At 44.2% G+C, this 14,006-nt stretch overlaps 1 protein-coding gene across 7 annotated transcripts in view; it reads left to right on the top strand.

Annotated features, from left to right (window-relative positions):
- Positions 1-14,006, top strand: part of SLC38A9 (solute carrier family 38 member 9) — a 74,743-nt gene that overhangs the window by 31,180 nt on the left and 29,557 nt on the right. For all 7 annotated transcript variants that reach the window (XM_019496082.2, XM_019496080.2, XM_014594046.3 and 4 more), the window contains 2 exons: positions 4,624-4,821; positions 7,749-7,856. In XM_019496082.2, coding sequence (XP_019351627.1) covers positions 4,624-4,821; positions 7,749-7,856 — 306 coding nt within the window. The remainder of the gene's footprint in view (positions 1-4,623; positions 4,822-7,748; positions 7,857-14,006) is intronic.

Raw genomic sequence — 14,006 nt, forward strand, 5'->3', positions numbered from 1 at the left:
TTTTAAATTCTGTCTGTCTAGTTTAAAATTACCATTTCATTTCTGGATTCTCTTTTTTTAACAAATAACTACAGTGGCCAATATTGAAGCAATGACTAGTCATTTTGAGTTCCCAACTCAGTACTTCATTTATTATCTGCCGTAAGAATATCTAGTTCTTCAGTGGGGCCTTAAGGCAAGCACCCAAAAAGTAAGGACACCAAATCACTAATAGCTTTTAAAAATCTTGCCTGAGACATTCATGCTGTCTTTGCTAACTGCCACAGTATCCCTTTTAGTAGAAAACACTTTATCCAGAGCTTTAATAATATTGCCAGAAATCAGGGCAAAGTGGTACTATATAGTTTAACTTTTTCAGAGATGCATGAACTTTCATGGGCAACAACTTCATCAGGTTCTATGAATGGACTTGCAGGGAGTTAGGGTACTAAATAGAAAGGAATTATGTCATTTAAATACACAGGAAAGGGAAAGGGGAAGGAGATGATTGAGGGAGGGGCACTGCTGAGAGAGATGAAGGTGGGTTGAAGGGACCAAAGGAGATAAGCAAAGGGATTAACCCACTGAGGTACAAAAGGGTTATAAAAGCTAGTCCAGATAATGGGATAAGAGTATGGAGACTGTTGAGACAGTTTGTGAATGAGTTCTTACTCTTCATTTTCATGTTTAATAATACTGTTTGATGGTACCTTACAGAAGAAGATGAAAATGGTCAAGTAACATACTGTAAAACTAATGTTGTGGAAAAGGGCAAATCCCACGTATGATTTCTTGGCTTGGGTATAAGCTTCTGTATGTATTAGTCTGTCTCCATCAGAATTTCTACTCATGGGGATGGGAGGCAGGCTTAAAGACAAGGGGTTGGCTGTGGCCTTTAGGTAGTAACTGAACTTTATAGACGGGTGTTAAAAAAAACCTGCACTTTACCAAAAGCATCAGCATGTTACTTTGACCTGGCTCTACAGAGTCTGTATATATTGGGCACTTCAGCAGGGTTTCATGGCACTTTTTATGTAATAGCTGATTGAATCAGCTATTAGATAAAAGTGCCACAGAAGCCCCACTAAGGCGCCCAATTTTATACAGATGTTGAGAAAGCCAGGTCCAACTAACATGCTACCTCTTCTGGGTATGACGGCTTGATGCGGGAACATGCTGAGTTTGAAGTAAAGCGCTGTTTTGGTTTTTGTTTGTTTGTTTTAACATATGTGAGCAGTCATAATGTTTTGCTAGGAACAGAAGACAGCCTCTGTCTCTTATGAAACTAAGACAGAAAAATGTCCCATGTTGAAATTGATACCTCTGCTTTAGGGTATCTGTTATCATGACATCATCAGGGCCGTCCGTAGTGGTGGGCGAGTGGGGCGACTACATTGGGCTTTGCGGGGCCCCGTGGGCAGTGCCGTACAGGCCCTGCTGCAGCTGCCGTGCGCTGCTGGCTCCGTGGTCCGGCTGTTTACCACCACCCCCGCTTCCCCCCAGCACAGGCTGATACGCCCCGGGCCCTGCACATCCATAGGGATGGCTCTGAACATCATCAATGCCATTGTAATATGACTGAGGCCCCTCCAGCCAGCAAAGTAAAGTTATGGCTGAAGGTGAGATTAGGAGCATTTTCCTCTGCAGTAATATTCTTTTAGGTTTTTTGTTTGTGTGTATGCTTCGTGCTCTTCTAAAGGGTCTTAATGGAATGGGTGAAGAAAGCAGTGGTAAGATGTATTCCACCCCCCCACCCCCCAATCTGCTAGCACGTGACCTGCTGAAGAAGCTCTAACGTTGATACATTGGCAAATGTGAGGGAATTAGAGCTGGACGTAACACTGCCCAGGTTGAGAAACATTCCATGATAGCAGCCAAACCCATACTAATTTTGAAAGGTTTTTCTATTTTCTGAAAATATTTTGAATAATCCCAATTTAAAAAGCCACATTAAATGCAGCTTACTTCCACATAAGGGAAAGTCCTCATAACTGCCAAGGTCTGCCTAGCTACATAAGCAACCTATTAAGTCAATTTTTTAATAAGCCTGTTTACACACAATTTCCTGTAATTGTAAGTTTCAGTTTTTATGGTCAATACGTATTCCTACATGAAATGGCAGAAGAGAGGAGCTGCATAAGTTTGGCAGAGATCAAAGGCAATGGGTGCCTTTGGGTGCTAAAATAGGAGAGGGATTAGTGGAGGGTTTCTGTTGTGGTAAGGGGCAGTTTACAAGGACAGGTTTTGGATGTTGTGTGTCTACTGGGGTGTAAGGTATGCTGGGGGAAGTGAATGAGTGCTTTGTGTGTGGGAAGCTGGGGCAGTGGTATGTCCCTGCAGAGTGGCTGTTTCTGGATCTTGCTGGCAGTCGGGGTCAGATAGAGAGGTAAGGGGTCATTCTGAGAACTAGAGAGAAAGGGGGTTGGCCTTGAGTCCCTGCCCTCTCCTCTCTTGTCCTGCCAAGTCACACACTGCTACTGTTGGTGCTGCAACCCCTATTGTCCCTGTCCTGTTATCTTGCCCTGAAAAAGATGCAAACTGCTGCTGCCTGGGCCCCATCTGATCCACAAGGGAGGACCAGCCAGAGGAAGCAGACATTCCATTAGGCTGCCTGGATCCAGGCCCCTTAGCAGCCTCTAGATTGAAGACATGACTGCAGCTGCTGCAGGAGGGCATGGCAGCGCTGCTAGATGCTTGACTGTCACTTAAGAGCTCTTTTGCCACAGAGAAAAGGACCATATCAGTAGAGACAAAAGCATTTTTCAACGTTGTGTGAAACAACCCTCTTACACAATACAGAGGTAGGGGGAAATAGAAAACAGTAATTTCAAAGTGACTCGGTGGTGTCCCTTTTAACTTTCAGATTTATGACCAAATGCTATCTAGAGCTTTGTCTTTAAGTTATTGTAACCAGGCAGGCATGCAACCAGCAGGGGAGAGTTTGAAGCATTATGAAGTACAAAGGTTTATAAATGGAAATTGGAGAAAACAATAAGAGGATTTCACATTTCTACACAACCCTGGAATTGCTGTTTATATTTACAGACAAGAAGAACTAAGTCCAGTCAATATATAAAATATTTTAACCATTTAAAAGGCTGCTTTTCTGGTTGTCAGATCATGACTTGAGCTTATCTTCCATAGCGCTTGTACTGGTTTTCACACAACCAGTATGATACTGTGACTTGCTCAGATACAGAAGTTTCAGAACAGCTGCTGATTATGCTTGCCCTTTTCTCATGTCACAGGCATGGCATCTTCAAAGCCATATACACACAGCTCTACTAATGCAGGCATTTGTGCATGTAGCTGTACATTCTTACCTATGCACTTGCCACATGACTGAACATGTCTGTTTTATTAATTTGAGCAGAGGTAGACTTAAACGTATGTATGTACACAGTGAGGCAGCTGTGCACATGGTCAGCACCCACAGACAGTCATGTGTGTGTGGCCCTGGAGTCGGATACTGTACAGCAGTCATCATTTCCTTTCTTCATGGTCAGTTGCTAACTCTTTAGGCTCCGTGCCGAAGTAAATGGAGAGGCTGCAGAGAAAAAGGTTGGGCCCAATAGTCCTTTTCTAGTTTACCACTAAGGTTTTACTAATGTACAAGCCTATTTAAGCTGGTTTAAAGTTTGGAATGGTTCAAAATTGAACTTAGAAAATCAGATAGCATTTTGAACTGATTCTACTGTGACCTGGGGCAGTGTTTTATGTGAATACATAGTGTTTTGCAACCTGGGTCTGCTCAGTCCTCCAGAAATCCCCTATTGCTGTAACTAGTTGCTCTGGTAGATGGCCAAAATTCTGCTGGGCCCTCTTTCACCCTTTTTGGCACTTTTAATTAATGAACTCCATTGTACAACTTGTCCAAGAATACCTGTCTTTCCAACAACCAGTTGTGTTCTCACTCTCTAGCTGGTTGTGGCCCTTCCTTATGTCCTCCCTCTGACCCTATGAACCAAAAAATCAATCCAAGCACTCTTCCCCAGTACCTGCTCTAGTTCTGAGCAGCTGAAGTCGGGCTGTAGCACACTGCAGAGTTTGGTCAAGTGCATGCTACTGAATTTTATTGAACTACTAGCAAATTGCCCATCAAGAATCATTGGGGGGGGGGGGGTGCTTCACCTCCTCCTGCCCCCTCTTTGGGTCCGGCCTTCCTTCCCCCCCACCGCTCTGGGTCCATCTGGCCCACATCCACCTGGCTCCCCGCTCACCTTCCTTCCTGCCATCTCCACTTCCCTGCTGGCTGTTCTGGGGGGCATCTGGGCTGGGCAGCAGGGGATGCTGCCACTGTGATCCCCCCTTCGCCCTCAGGCAGGGAGGTGTGGTGAAACCCCACTGCTCAGGTGGCCAGGGCATGTTCGCCATCCGCAAACTTCCCTGGCAGCGGCCCAAATTTGGGCCGGCGCAGCCTGGGCTGCCCAGCCAATCTCCGCTTGCCCTCTCAGCAGTGCATGCACAATCGGCCAGAAGCATTACCGACAGACAGACAGACTAAGCCTTTTATTATATTAGAATTGTTCAGTAGAGAAGGGAAAACAGAAAAGTTAAAATGCCCCCTCCAGGGACTAGGTTCTGAGATGCTTGATTCACTGTGATACTTTCATTTAAATCAAGGCCTGTTCATGTTTTTTTTAGTCATATGTCCAGGTATTCCCAGTGATCCTCAACCAGACAACAACAGTGAGACATTATGTTCTGCCAATAACTCAGACTTCGAGTCGTTCGAGATGTGGTGGGGCAAATCAAAAACCGTGCCATTTTATCTGATTGTTGTTCTTCTGCCCCTGCTGAATCTGAAGTCGCCTTCTTTCTTTGCCAAGTTTAATGTCCTAGGTAGGTAACAGACAATCCTGGAGACTGTATTTATCATGGGTAAAATACACATAGACTATAGTGAACTGATACTACCATATGTACTTGAATCTAAGACATGTTTTTCCCCCCCATTTAACATGAGCGGGGGGGAGGAGCCCCTCATCCTGGATTTGAGTACATAGAAGGGAGACAGGGGGCAGGCAACTGCTGTGGTTCTGACTCAGAGACATGGCAGGGGGAGGCACCAGAGGGTGTAGAGATGGAGGGCCTAAGCACCTAGGCGGAGGTGAGAGAAGGGCAGGTGGTGGAAGGGCAGGGGTTGGGAGGCAGGCATTGCAGAGGGGTATGAGGCAGGGGCCACCTGTCCTTCTACCTCTGCTTGCCCTGCTGCAATGGTGCAGGTGATTGAATTTAAGGCAGCCCTCTAAAGAATAGATTCTGTTCATGGAAAATTCTAACAAATATATTTTCCATGTTTATAATCTCTAGTTATTGGGGGGGGGGGGGTCATCTTAAATTCATAGTAGTCTTGGATGCAGGTAAATACAGTTATTATCCCAGCTCCTTGTCCCCAAGGTCTCCTGTATTTTTTTTTTGTTTTACCTTTAGTGAAAGATTAGAATCTGCTAGTGAGTTGGACATTCCCCCCCTGCTGCTTCCTTGGGTAATACCTGAAAATTAGTTTAACTGCACTTGAGATAAATGCTAGAAGTGAGTAGATCCATGCTGTCCTTGTACCCTACGTAAAAAGCTAAGAATAGAGCTATGTTTTAACTGAGAAATTGACCATTCAGGAAAGGCAGCCTTAAATTCTCTCCCTTATGCTCATGCCTTAAAATTATTTATGTTGTAAAATATTTGTTTATACAAATGATATAGAATTATAAAACTTGACACTTGTTATAAAACATGGTATATAGAGTAAGTTATGCATATACTTTTCATGGCTGCCTTGATTTTCTCTCTCTCTCTCTCTCTCTTTTTAAGCCCTAGAGAGAACCTATAAAACAAAGCAAGATTGAGGAAAATTGGTAAAGTGGCTTCAAAGTTTTGATTGCATAAAGTGAGCAAGCTGAAGCTATTCCTCTGCCTATACACTTATGGAAACCTTAGAACATTAGGAAAATGAAGTTAAATTAAATTATTAATTATTTAGTAATTTAACAATTTAACAGCTATTAAATTGATCTTAAAGTTCAGAGCCCTTTCCATTTCATTCCTTAATCTCAGACTATTGTTCTTGATAGTTAGAGGACAAATAATTCCTTTAAGTATTAATTAATAATTAATGTTAGCTCTGAGATATTTCTAGACTGAGATCATGTCTTCCCTGACCCTTATTTTCTAAACCACCTAAACATCAATCCTTCATTTTTTCATATCTATTTCTTGGATATTAATCTCTGTACTGTTGAATTGGTCGCTATATTGTATCATTAATATCAATATGCAGTTTCTTTCAGTCTGCAACTGATTATTTTTGCCCTTTTTGATCAGCTTTTTTTTTTCTCTGTGCTGTTGAGGGCAGACTTTTGCACTCTCTCTGTTCCAGCCTTAGTGAGATTAAGGCAGACAAGGTTCTTTGGGTGAATCTGATATCTTTTATTAGACCAACTTAAATAGTTGGAAAACAATTATTAAGCAAGCTTTCGGGTTCAAAAACCCTTCATCAGGCTAAGGAAGTTTCAGCAGTTGGTGTGTGCTCTGGATCCAGGAAGAGCACACACCAACTGCTGAAACTTCCTTAGCCTGACGAAGGGTTTTTGAACCCGGAAGCTTGCTTAATAATTATTAGACCAACTTAAATAGTTGGAAAACAAAAGATATCAGATTCACCCAAAGAACCTTGTCTGCCTATGTCCTTAGACCAACACGGCTACAACCTACACCCCTGTAACTTAGTGAGATTAAGGCTTTGGTACACAGTCAGTTTTGCATATGCATAATTATGTGTATTGCAAAAGTCCTTAGATCAGGATAATGGAATATGGATCCTGTTGTGTGTAGCTTGTTAGCTCAGGTGAAACTTAAGTCACTAGTAACCAAAAGTGGACTCTAGGGTTGTGTGAAGCGGTTCCCATTTGATTCGGATTCGGCCCAAATCGGGGACAGTGATTTGATTCGTTGATTCAGATCACTGTCCCTGATTCAATTCAGCCAAATCTGAAGATTCAATGCTGATTCGGACAATCAGCAATTTGGATATCGACACAGCTTTAAAAGTTATTTCTACATACCTTGAGGTGGTAGGCATGGCTCATGAATCCTGTGATGCTGGGGCACATGGAGAGTCCCACAGGAGCGTGGGGAGACCCTCCGCGTGCTTGGCAGTGAACCCAGAAGTGTGCTGGCCCCCCATCCCCTGCACCCCTCTGGTTTGGCAATCAGCTGTGGGGGGGCTCCGAAAGCTGCTCTAATTCAAGTGCCCGGAGCATCATGTGTATCAGCATCCCTGCTCTGAAAAATGGTGGCCAGGACACTTGATCTAAAGCTCATTCAATGAGTTTTAGTTAAAGTGCCCCTGCTGCCATTTTTCAGACAAGTGACGCTGGACCCTGCTGGAATGTGGTAATTACCATGCTCCAGCAGACTTGATTAATTGAGTCTGCTCCAACACTTTGTAATTCCAGCGCATCAGAGTAGCCTTGCTGCACTTGTATAGGTGGCTTCAGTTTCGTCATTAATTAGGCCCCTTCCAGGCCACTAAACTCACTTGTAGTTTAAATGAATAGATGGTGCTGTAGTACCACTTTCTGAGCTTTGTAAACAGAACTGCTGTTTAAAAACTGGGTCTGCCTTGCAGGTTTTAGAATGAACAGCAACCGTGTTTCTCTGGGCTGGTGACAATTCATTGGGTAGACTTGATATAAAATGAGACACAAATCGCTTCTATTGCAACATAGCCTAATGACAATTGTCTGTCTTGTTTCTTCTGTCTTGTATAGGTACAGTTTCAGTTGTCTACTTAATTTTTCTTGTGACTATGAAAGCTGCACATCTGGGATTCCATATAGAATTCAGCTGGTTCACATCTAACAAATTCTTTGTACCAGGTAAAAGAGTTTTTTTTAAAAAAAGTAGCAATTTAATTTTGAACCTATATCTTGTGCTTTTACTCATTAAAGCACTTTATAAACCTTTGTTTATTATCCTAACAATTCCCCTGTGAGGTATAGTTGGCAAGCAGATATGGACTGTTCATGCAGCAGTTCCAAACTAGGGCTCATGACCCTAATTGGGTCTGTGGTTCCTACAGGTAGGTTTGCAAGCCCTACAAATATGTGGTCATGCATGATCACAAGCTAGCTGGAAGTTAGCTCAGAAGGGGTCAAGGGCCAGAAAGATTGAGGATCACTGTACTTATGCCTCCAGAGACTCTGGACCAGGTTTGGGCAATTTGGCCCAGAGGGAAACCTAACCTTTGTTCCCCACTTCCCTGCACCCCTTCCCCTGGCCCAAGTCCCTGACACATGGCCAGATTGGGCCAGTGCACACTGTGATCCTGCCACCACCTCAGGCCATGTGGGTGCAGCTAGCACAGCTCCTGCCTGACCCAGCCACATGCCGGGGACTTGGGCCAGGGGAGGGGGTGCCGGAAGATGGTCAGAACACAGTGTGGGACTGGCCCAGCCAGACCCAGACAACATGTGGCTCCTGGCCCCCTTCTCCCTGCACCCTCTCTCTGGCCCCAAGTCCCTGGCATGTGGCCTGCTTAGGCAGGAACTGTGCCTGCTGCAGCCACGTGGCACAAGGCAGCATGTGGGAATATAGCATGGCACTGGTCTAGCCACGTGTCTGGCACTTGGGGTGGCAGGGTGGGTGCAGGGCGAAGGGGACCGAGAGCCATGGGTTGTCCTGGACTGATCAGACTGGTGCCATGAAGTGTTCCCAGCTTCTCCCTGCACTTCCACCCCCGCTCTAAGTTCCCGGCATGTGGTCAGGCTGGGCCAGTGCTGCACTGTGTTCCCGTGCACTGCTTCAGGGTGGGAGCTGGGTGCACATGGGTGCAGCTGGCATGGCTTTTGCCTGAACTGGCTACATGCTGGGGACTCAGGGTCAAGTAGGAGCCGTGCTGGGGTTGGGCAGACTTGGTGCTGGGGTCAGGCAGGAGCCACAGCTGCATTCATGTGGCACAGTCCAAAGCGGCACATGGGAACAACACAGTGTCCACACCCCGACCAGGCCCTGGACTGGCAGAGCCTAGATAACCTGTGGCTCCTGGGCCTTTTCCCTTGCACACCCCTTCCCCCACCAGCAGGGAGAACTTTGGCTTTCTGGGAGCCAGGCTCTATGGCCTGCGAAGGGCTGCAGCGTCAAAGCAGTGCACAGTTAGCCTTGCTGGGCAGAAGCCTGACCAGGAGCTTAGCCCGCCCCTGCCTTGGAGTATACAGAGGGGGGTGGGGGAGCAGGCTGGGCTGAGTGGTGGCTGCTGCAGTCAGCTATAGCTAGGGTAAACAAGAAGAGCCATAGGTGCTAAAAGCCAAGGCAGCCATGGGCCAGGTACAGTGCTCCTTTAGAGGAGCAGCAGCAGGCTGGATAGAATCATGTGGTGGAATGGATCTGGCCAATAGACCATATTTTGCCCAACCCTGCTCTGGACTCTGCTCAAGTCCTCTGTAGGTAGAGTAGCAAAGGTACAGAAAATCTTTCTTCCCTTTGCCTGAGCTTGGACACAGGATATGGAAATAACAGTGCATTAAGTCCTACAAACCCAGGGGAGGAAGGCCGTTGAGTGGTACCTCCAGCTATACCACGTGCTGAGGAGCTAGCCAGGGCACCATTCCTGCATTATGGTATAAAGTGCTAGCTGTACTCTTTTTAGTGCTTGGAGATTACAAAAAAACTAACAATTAGTTATTAGAGAGAGGCTTATTTGTAGCAGTCCAATAGGCAGGGCCGACCCTGGGGGGCGCGAATCAGGGCAACTGCCCTAGGCCCCACACTTTGTGGGGCCCCACAGACAGTGCTGTACAGGCCCCTCTGTGGCCGCCACGCACTGCTGCTGCCAAGCACTGCTGGCTCTGCTGCCACCAAGTGCTGCCAGCTCCAGCTGCTTGTCAACCTCCCCCCCCCCCCCCTTCCTCCCCAGGCCCCACACACCCCTAGGGACAGCTCTGCCAATAGGTACTTCCATGCCTGTCTTATATTCCAGGTTCTTAAACTAGTACTCATCCCCAGCTACTGAGTGCACCTCATCCCTGCTCCCCACTCTGTTAGGGTCCTTAGTCCATGATTTAGCTCTACATTTTTAAATTCTCATCAATTTTCCTTTTTGCCAGCTTATGTAACTAAATTTTATTGATGCCACTCAATTGACATAATGTCCACATGGGGATTTAAAATGGCTTAACTGAAACGGTTATTTGGGTAGATTCAATACTATTGTTAAACTCAAACTGGTCTTGTATAGAAGACCACAGCAGACCGGCTAACTAGTATGTATTATATATTCCTGGCTAGGAATAATGCTGAAAACAAGCTTACTAGCTTAGCTAGCTTCTAGCTTGTTCCTTCATCTTTCTATAAATGAAGGTTGTTGGTGGTTTTATCATTCAAATAAATAGAACTCTATTGCAATGTCTAATGCCAGACAGCAAGCAGAATCTGGATAAAATACTATATTTACTTGAATATAAGATGACCCCCCAGTAATTAGATTTTATATATGAAAAATGTATATAATTACTATTTTCCACATATAGAATCTAATTATTGGAGGTTTACCTTGAATTTGTCCTCTTTCTACTGCTACAGCAGGGAAAATTTAAATCAGGGGGGTCAAGTAGCCCCCCTGCCCTCTGTCCCTCTCCCCCACCTTCTTCCCCCTTGTCCCCTTCCATGTGCTTAAAGAGAGCAGGCACAGCCAGTAAGGAACTGAGAAGCAAATTTGGAAACACTGACCTAGAAATAAATATACCTGTAGGCAGTATTCCCTCTAAGCTGTGTGGCGTGCATGGCCATGTACATTGCACAGCTTAGAAGGAATGCTGCCTGTAGGAATTTACATACAGGAAAATTATTATAGGTTCTCATAGACTTGGTTCATCCAGAATTGACCATGTTTACCTCTTTTAAACTCCTGCAAGTTTTAGCACAGGTAATTCATAAACACACTTTTAAGCAGCACTTCTGCTATGCATGATATTAGTCCAAAGCCAAAAGGCTCATGATTTGCCATATAGGTCACTGGACTGGGCCCCAGCAGGGAAGACAGCATTTCAAGCCCAGGTGACCCCACAGCTCAGCACTGGTCAGTATGTGCATGTACTTCAGATATTCCCTACAAAGGATCCATGTGGTAATTAGCCCTCCATTCATGACTAGAACCAGGTGTTCTTGTTACAAGTCCTGGGATCCTCCAAAAATTTATATGTAGATGAGGAACAGGGCAACCTGGTACAGCTTCACCTCACAGAGGGTGGGGTCACACTAATCATATGCAACAGGCTGAGAGAAAGGGGGGGGCGGGATGACAGAGGGATTCTGGGTAAGGTCTTTGGGGCCCTGTTCAGTGATGCTTGCCAGACATTTAAAGCTGGTGAAGAAATGGGACTTCTTAGAAATGGGAAACAAAGACATAGCCCAGCTGTGAGGGTGAAGAGGAAGCTGAAATATATTACTTGTTGTGACTCACCATGACTTGGAAAAAGAGTCAGCATTGAGAGGACTGAGCACAATGGATACTCCTACAAAATTTATCGTACTAACCTGTTCTTGTGGTCAGTTCCCATCAGTGTCTTATCCTTTTGGCTAAACTCAAATATAGCATTTCTGGTACCATAGGGAAGGTGTCAGGGCTGGCCTTGGCCCTCCTGGTGCCAGCCTGGTATTGTAGTACCCCCAGGCATGGTTCTAGTTTTCTGCGGAGGCAACACTTCACTGTTTCTTTTTGTTTTATTTTGTTTTTAAGCCGCCCCCCCTACACACACACACACACACACACACACACACACACACACACAGGTTCCCATCAGTATGTTTGTCCCATGTGGGCCATGTGTTTTATAGTTATGCTCAGTGTTGGCTGCATTTAATCAACTTCATAGTCAGTTCCATCGCTGAGCACGTGTTGCTTTCAGCAGCAATTTAATGATAGACAACGCATTTAATCAGGCTTCTTTGTATGTGAATGTAAGATGAGGGGCTTTTTCACCCCATATTGATTGGGGGAAACTTTGTCTTATGTTCTAGTAAATATGCAGTTCTCTATCATGCCCTATTTGGCAGAAAACTAACTTTTCCTTTGTCTGCAACTCTCAAACTATTAGATCAGTGATTCTCAGGCATGATGCTGTGAGATCCTTTCAAGGGTGTTGCACAATATTAGTACTATTAGGTATGCAAAAATTTATACATAATTCTCAAGATAAATCCAGAGATTTAAAAAAATAATCCATAGTTTCAAAAACGTTCTGACTTGTTGTGGTCTTTCGGAGTTCTTTGCAACAGAAGAGTTATTCTGTTGTGTTCCTGAACTAAAAATGAGTGAAAGCTAAGAGCCGGTATTTTCTGAGGCATGTTTTGAGTTTAACAAGAAATGCCTGGGGCCTAAAAAGGTACAGAAGCACTGTATTAGATCCAGTAACTTCCTGAGAACAGCTATATACAAAACCCAAATATAAGCCTCTAGGGTGAATAGTGTGCAAAAGTGGTTTCAGTAAGCCCCTCAATCCTTCTGAGATGCTGATCTCAATATTTTTGGATTGTATAGGTTCATATCAATACTATCTAACATTTTCTCTAAGGAAGAATGTAGTGAAGGAGGAGGGGGGAAAGTATTTTGGGGACAAGCCAATTATCTTTATTTGCTTCCAGTGTAATGATAGCATTTGACTGACCTGTATAGAAATGCTTAATGGCCTAACTAAAGTTAGACCCACTTAGACATTGTTTCCACAAACTGACAGCATTATGGGTAATATGGTACTTTAGAACACTCAAAGTCAGATAGCTAGACAGAGAAGCTGGTCTTAATGTAAGATTTATCTGGATGGGGAGAACTGCTGTGCACACATCCAGGAGTTGGGACTTGGACTCTACAGATTTTTCCCTTGCCAAAGTGTTACAGTAATGGGATAAAATGAGTCTTCAGAAAAACTGGATTCTAGCTTATATTTTGTTGGTTTGCCACAAAAGTTGGTTTCCAGCTAGCTGCTGAAATTAAGAATTATAAAGTGCTAATCCTGGCCACTGCCAGTCCTAGACACAGAGGCTAGGATTAAAAAAAAGATATTTCAGGATGCTTAGCTGAAATACAGTCCTGCTTCCTCTCTGAGAAACCCTAGATGACCTTCATTTGAAAATATGGTTTGAACTTGAATTGTACCAGCAGTCCCAGACTGTTCATTGTATTCCCGGTTACCCATACAGAGCAAAAAAGTTCATATCCAGCATTTCTGAAAAGTCTGTGGATGAGAACAAAATGCATACAAACTACAGCTGGTTTACATACCTAGGATCAACTTGAAACCAGACTGGTTTTTACTGTGCTTGAGGTTCAAGTTCAGTGCTGTTTTAAGTGGTTTTAGCAATTCAGATTGATTTACAGTAGCCTATATTGCTGTAGGTCACAATAAGTTGTTGAGTGCACAGTAATGTGGATTATTTTGGCAAGAAGATCAATATCCAGAGATATGGACATAAAGCACATGGCTAGTATATACGCACACATAATAAGCTTTATCTAGTGTCATTGTTGTGGGAAGAATGCGACGCAGACTGTAAAGAGAAGTTCCAAGTCTAGAAGCAGCTTACTTTTCACTAGTTCTAGCCTTATTATAAGGTGAGACATTTAACTGGTAGCACATTAACAATAAAAAAGCATTAAGAAATGACATTGAAACCAGAACAACACCCTCGAGAGAGAGGAGTATTCTGTTATTTTGCAGTTGCCATATCTTGGCAGGTACATAGGTAATATCTTAAAGTACCATCTTGGCTAACAATACAGCATCAGTGAATAAGCATTACTGGTACAGTATCCATGTTCCCCAAAGTATATTGTCTTCTGACATAGCACTTCTGCAAATTACACTAAATGCAACAGTGCAGGGCCCAGGAGGGTAAAGATGCTGGTTATATAATGTTCTTTATAACCTCCACAAAAGGACAGTATTTTGGGGAGTCTCTGAGTCCTTTATTATAAAGCATCCATTTGGGTCTCCCCTTAGAACACCCACAGTTGTCACCTCTCTTCCTTGGAG

This window comes from Alligator mississippiensis, chromosome 3 (genome assembly GCF_030867095.1).
Source record: "Alligator mississippiensis isolate rAllMis1 chromosome 3, rAllMis1, whole genome shotgun sequence".
Taxonomy (NCBI): domain Eukaryota; kingdom Metazoa; phylum Chordata; order Crocodylia; family Alligatoridae; genus Alligator; species Alligator mississippiensis.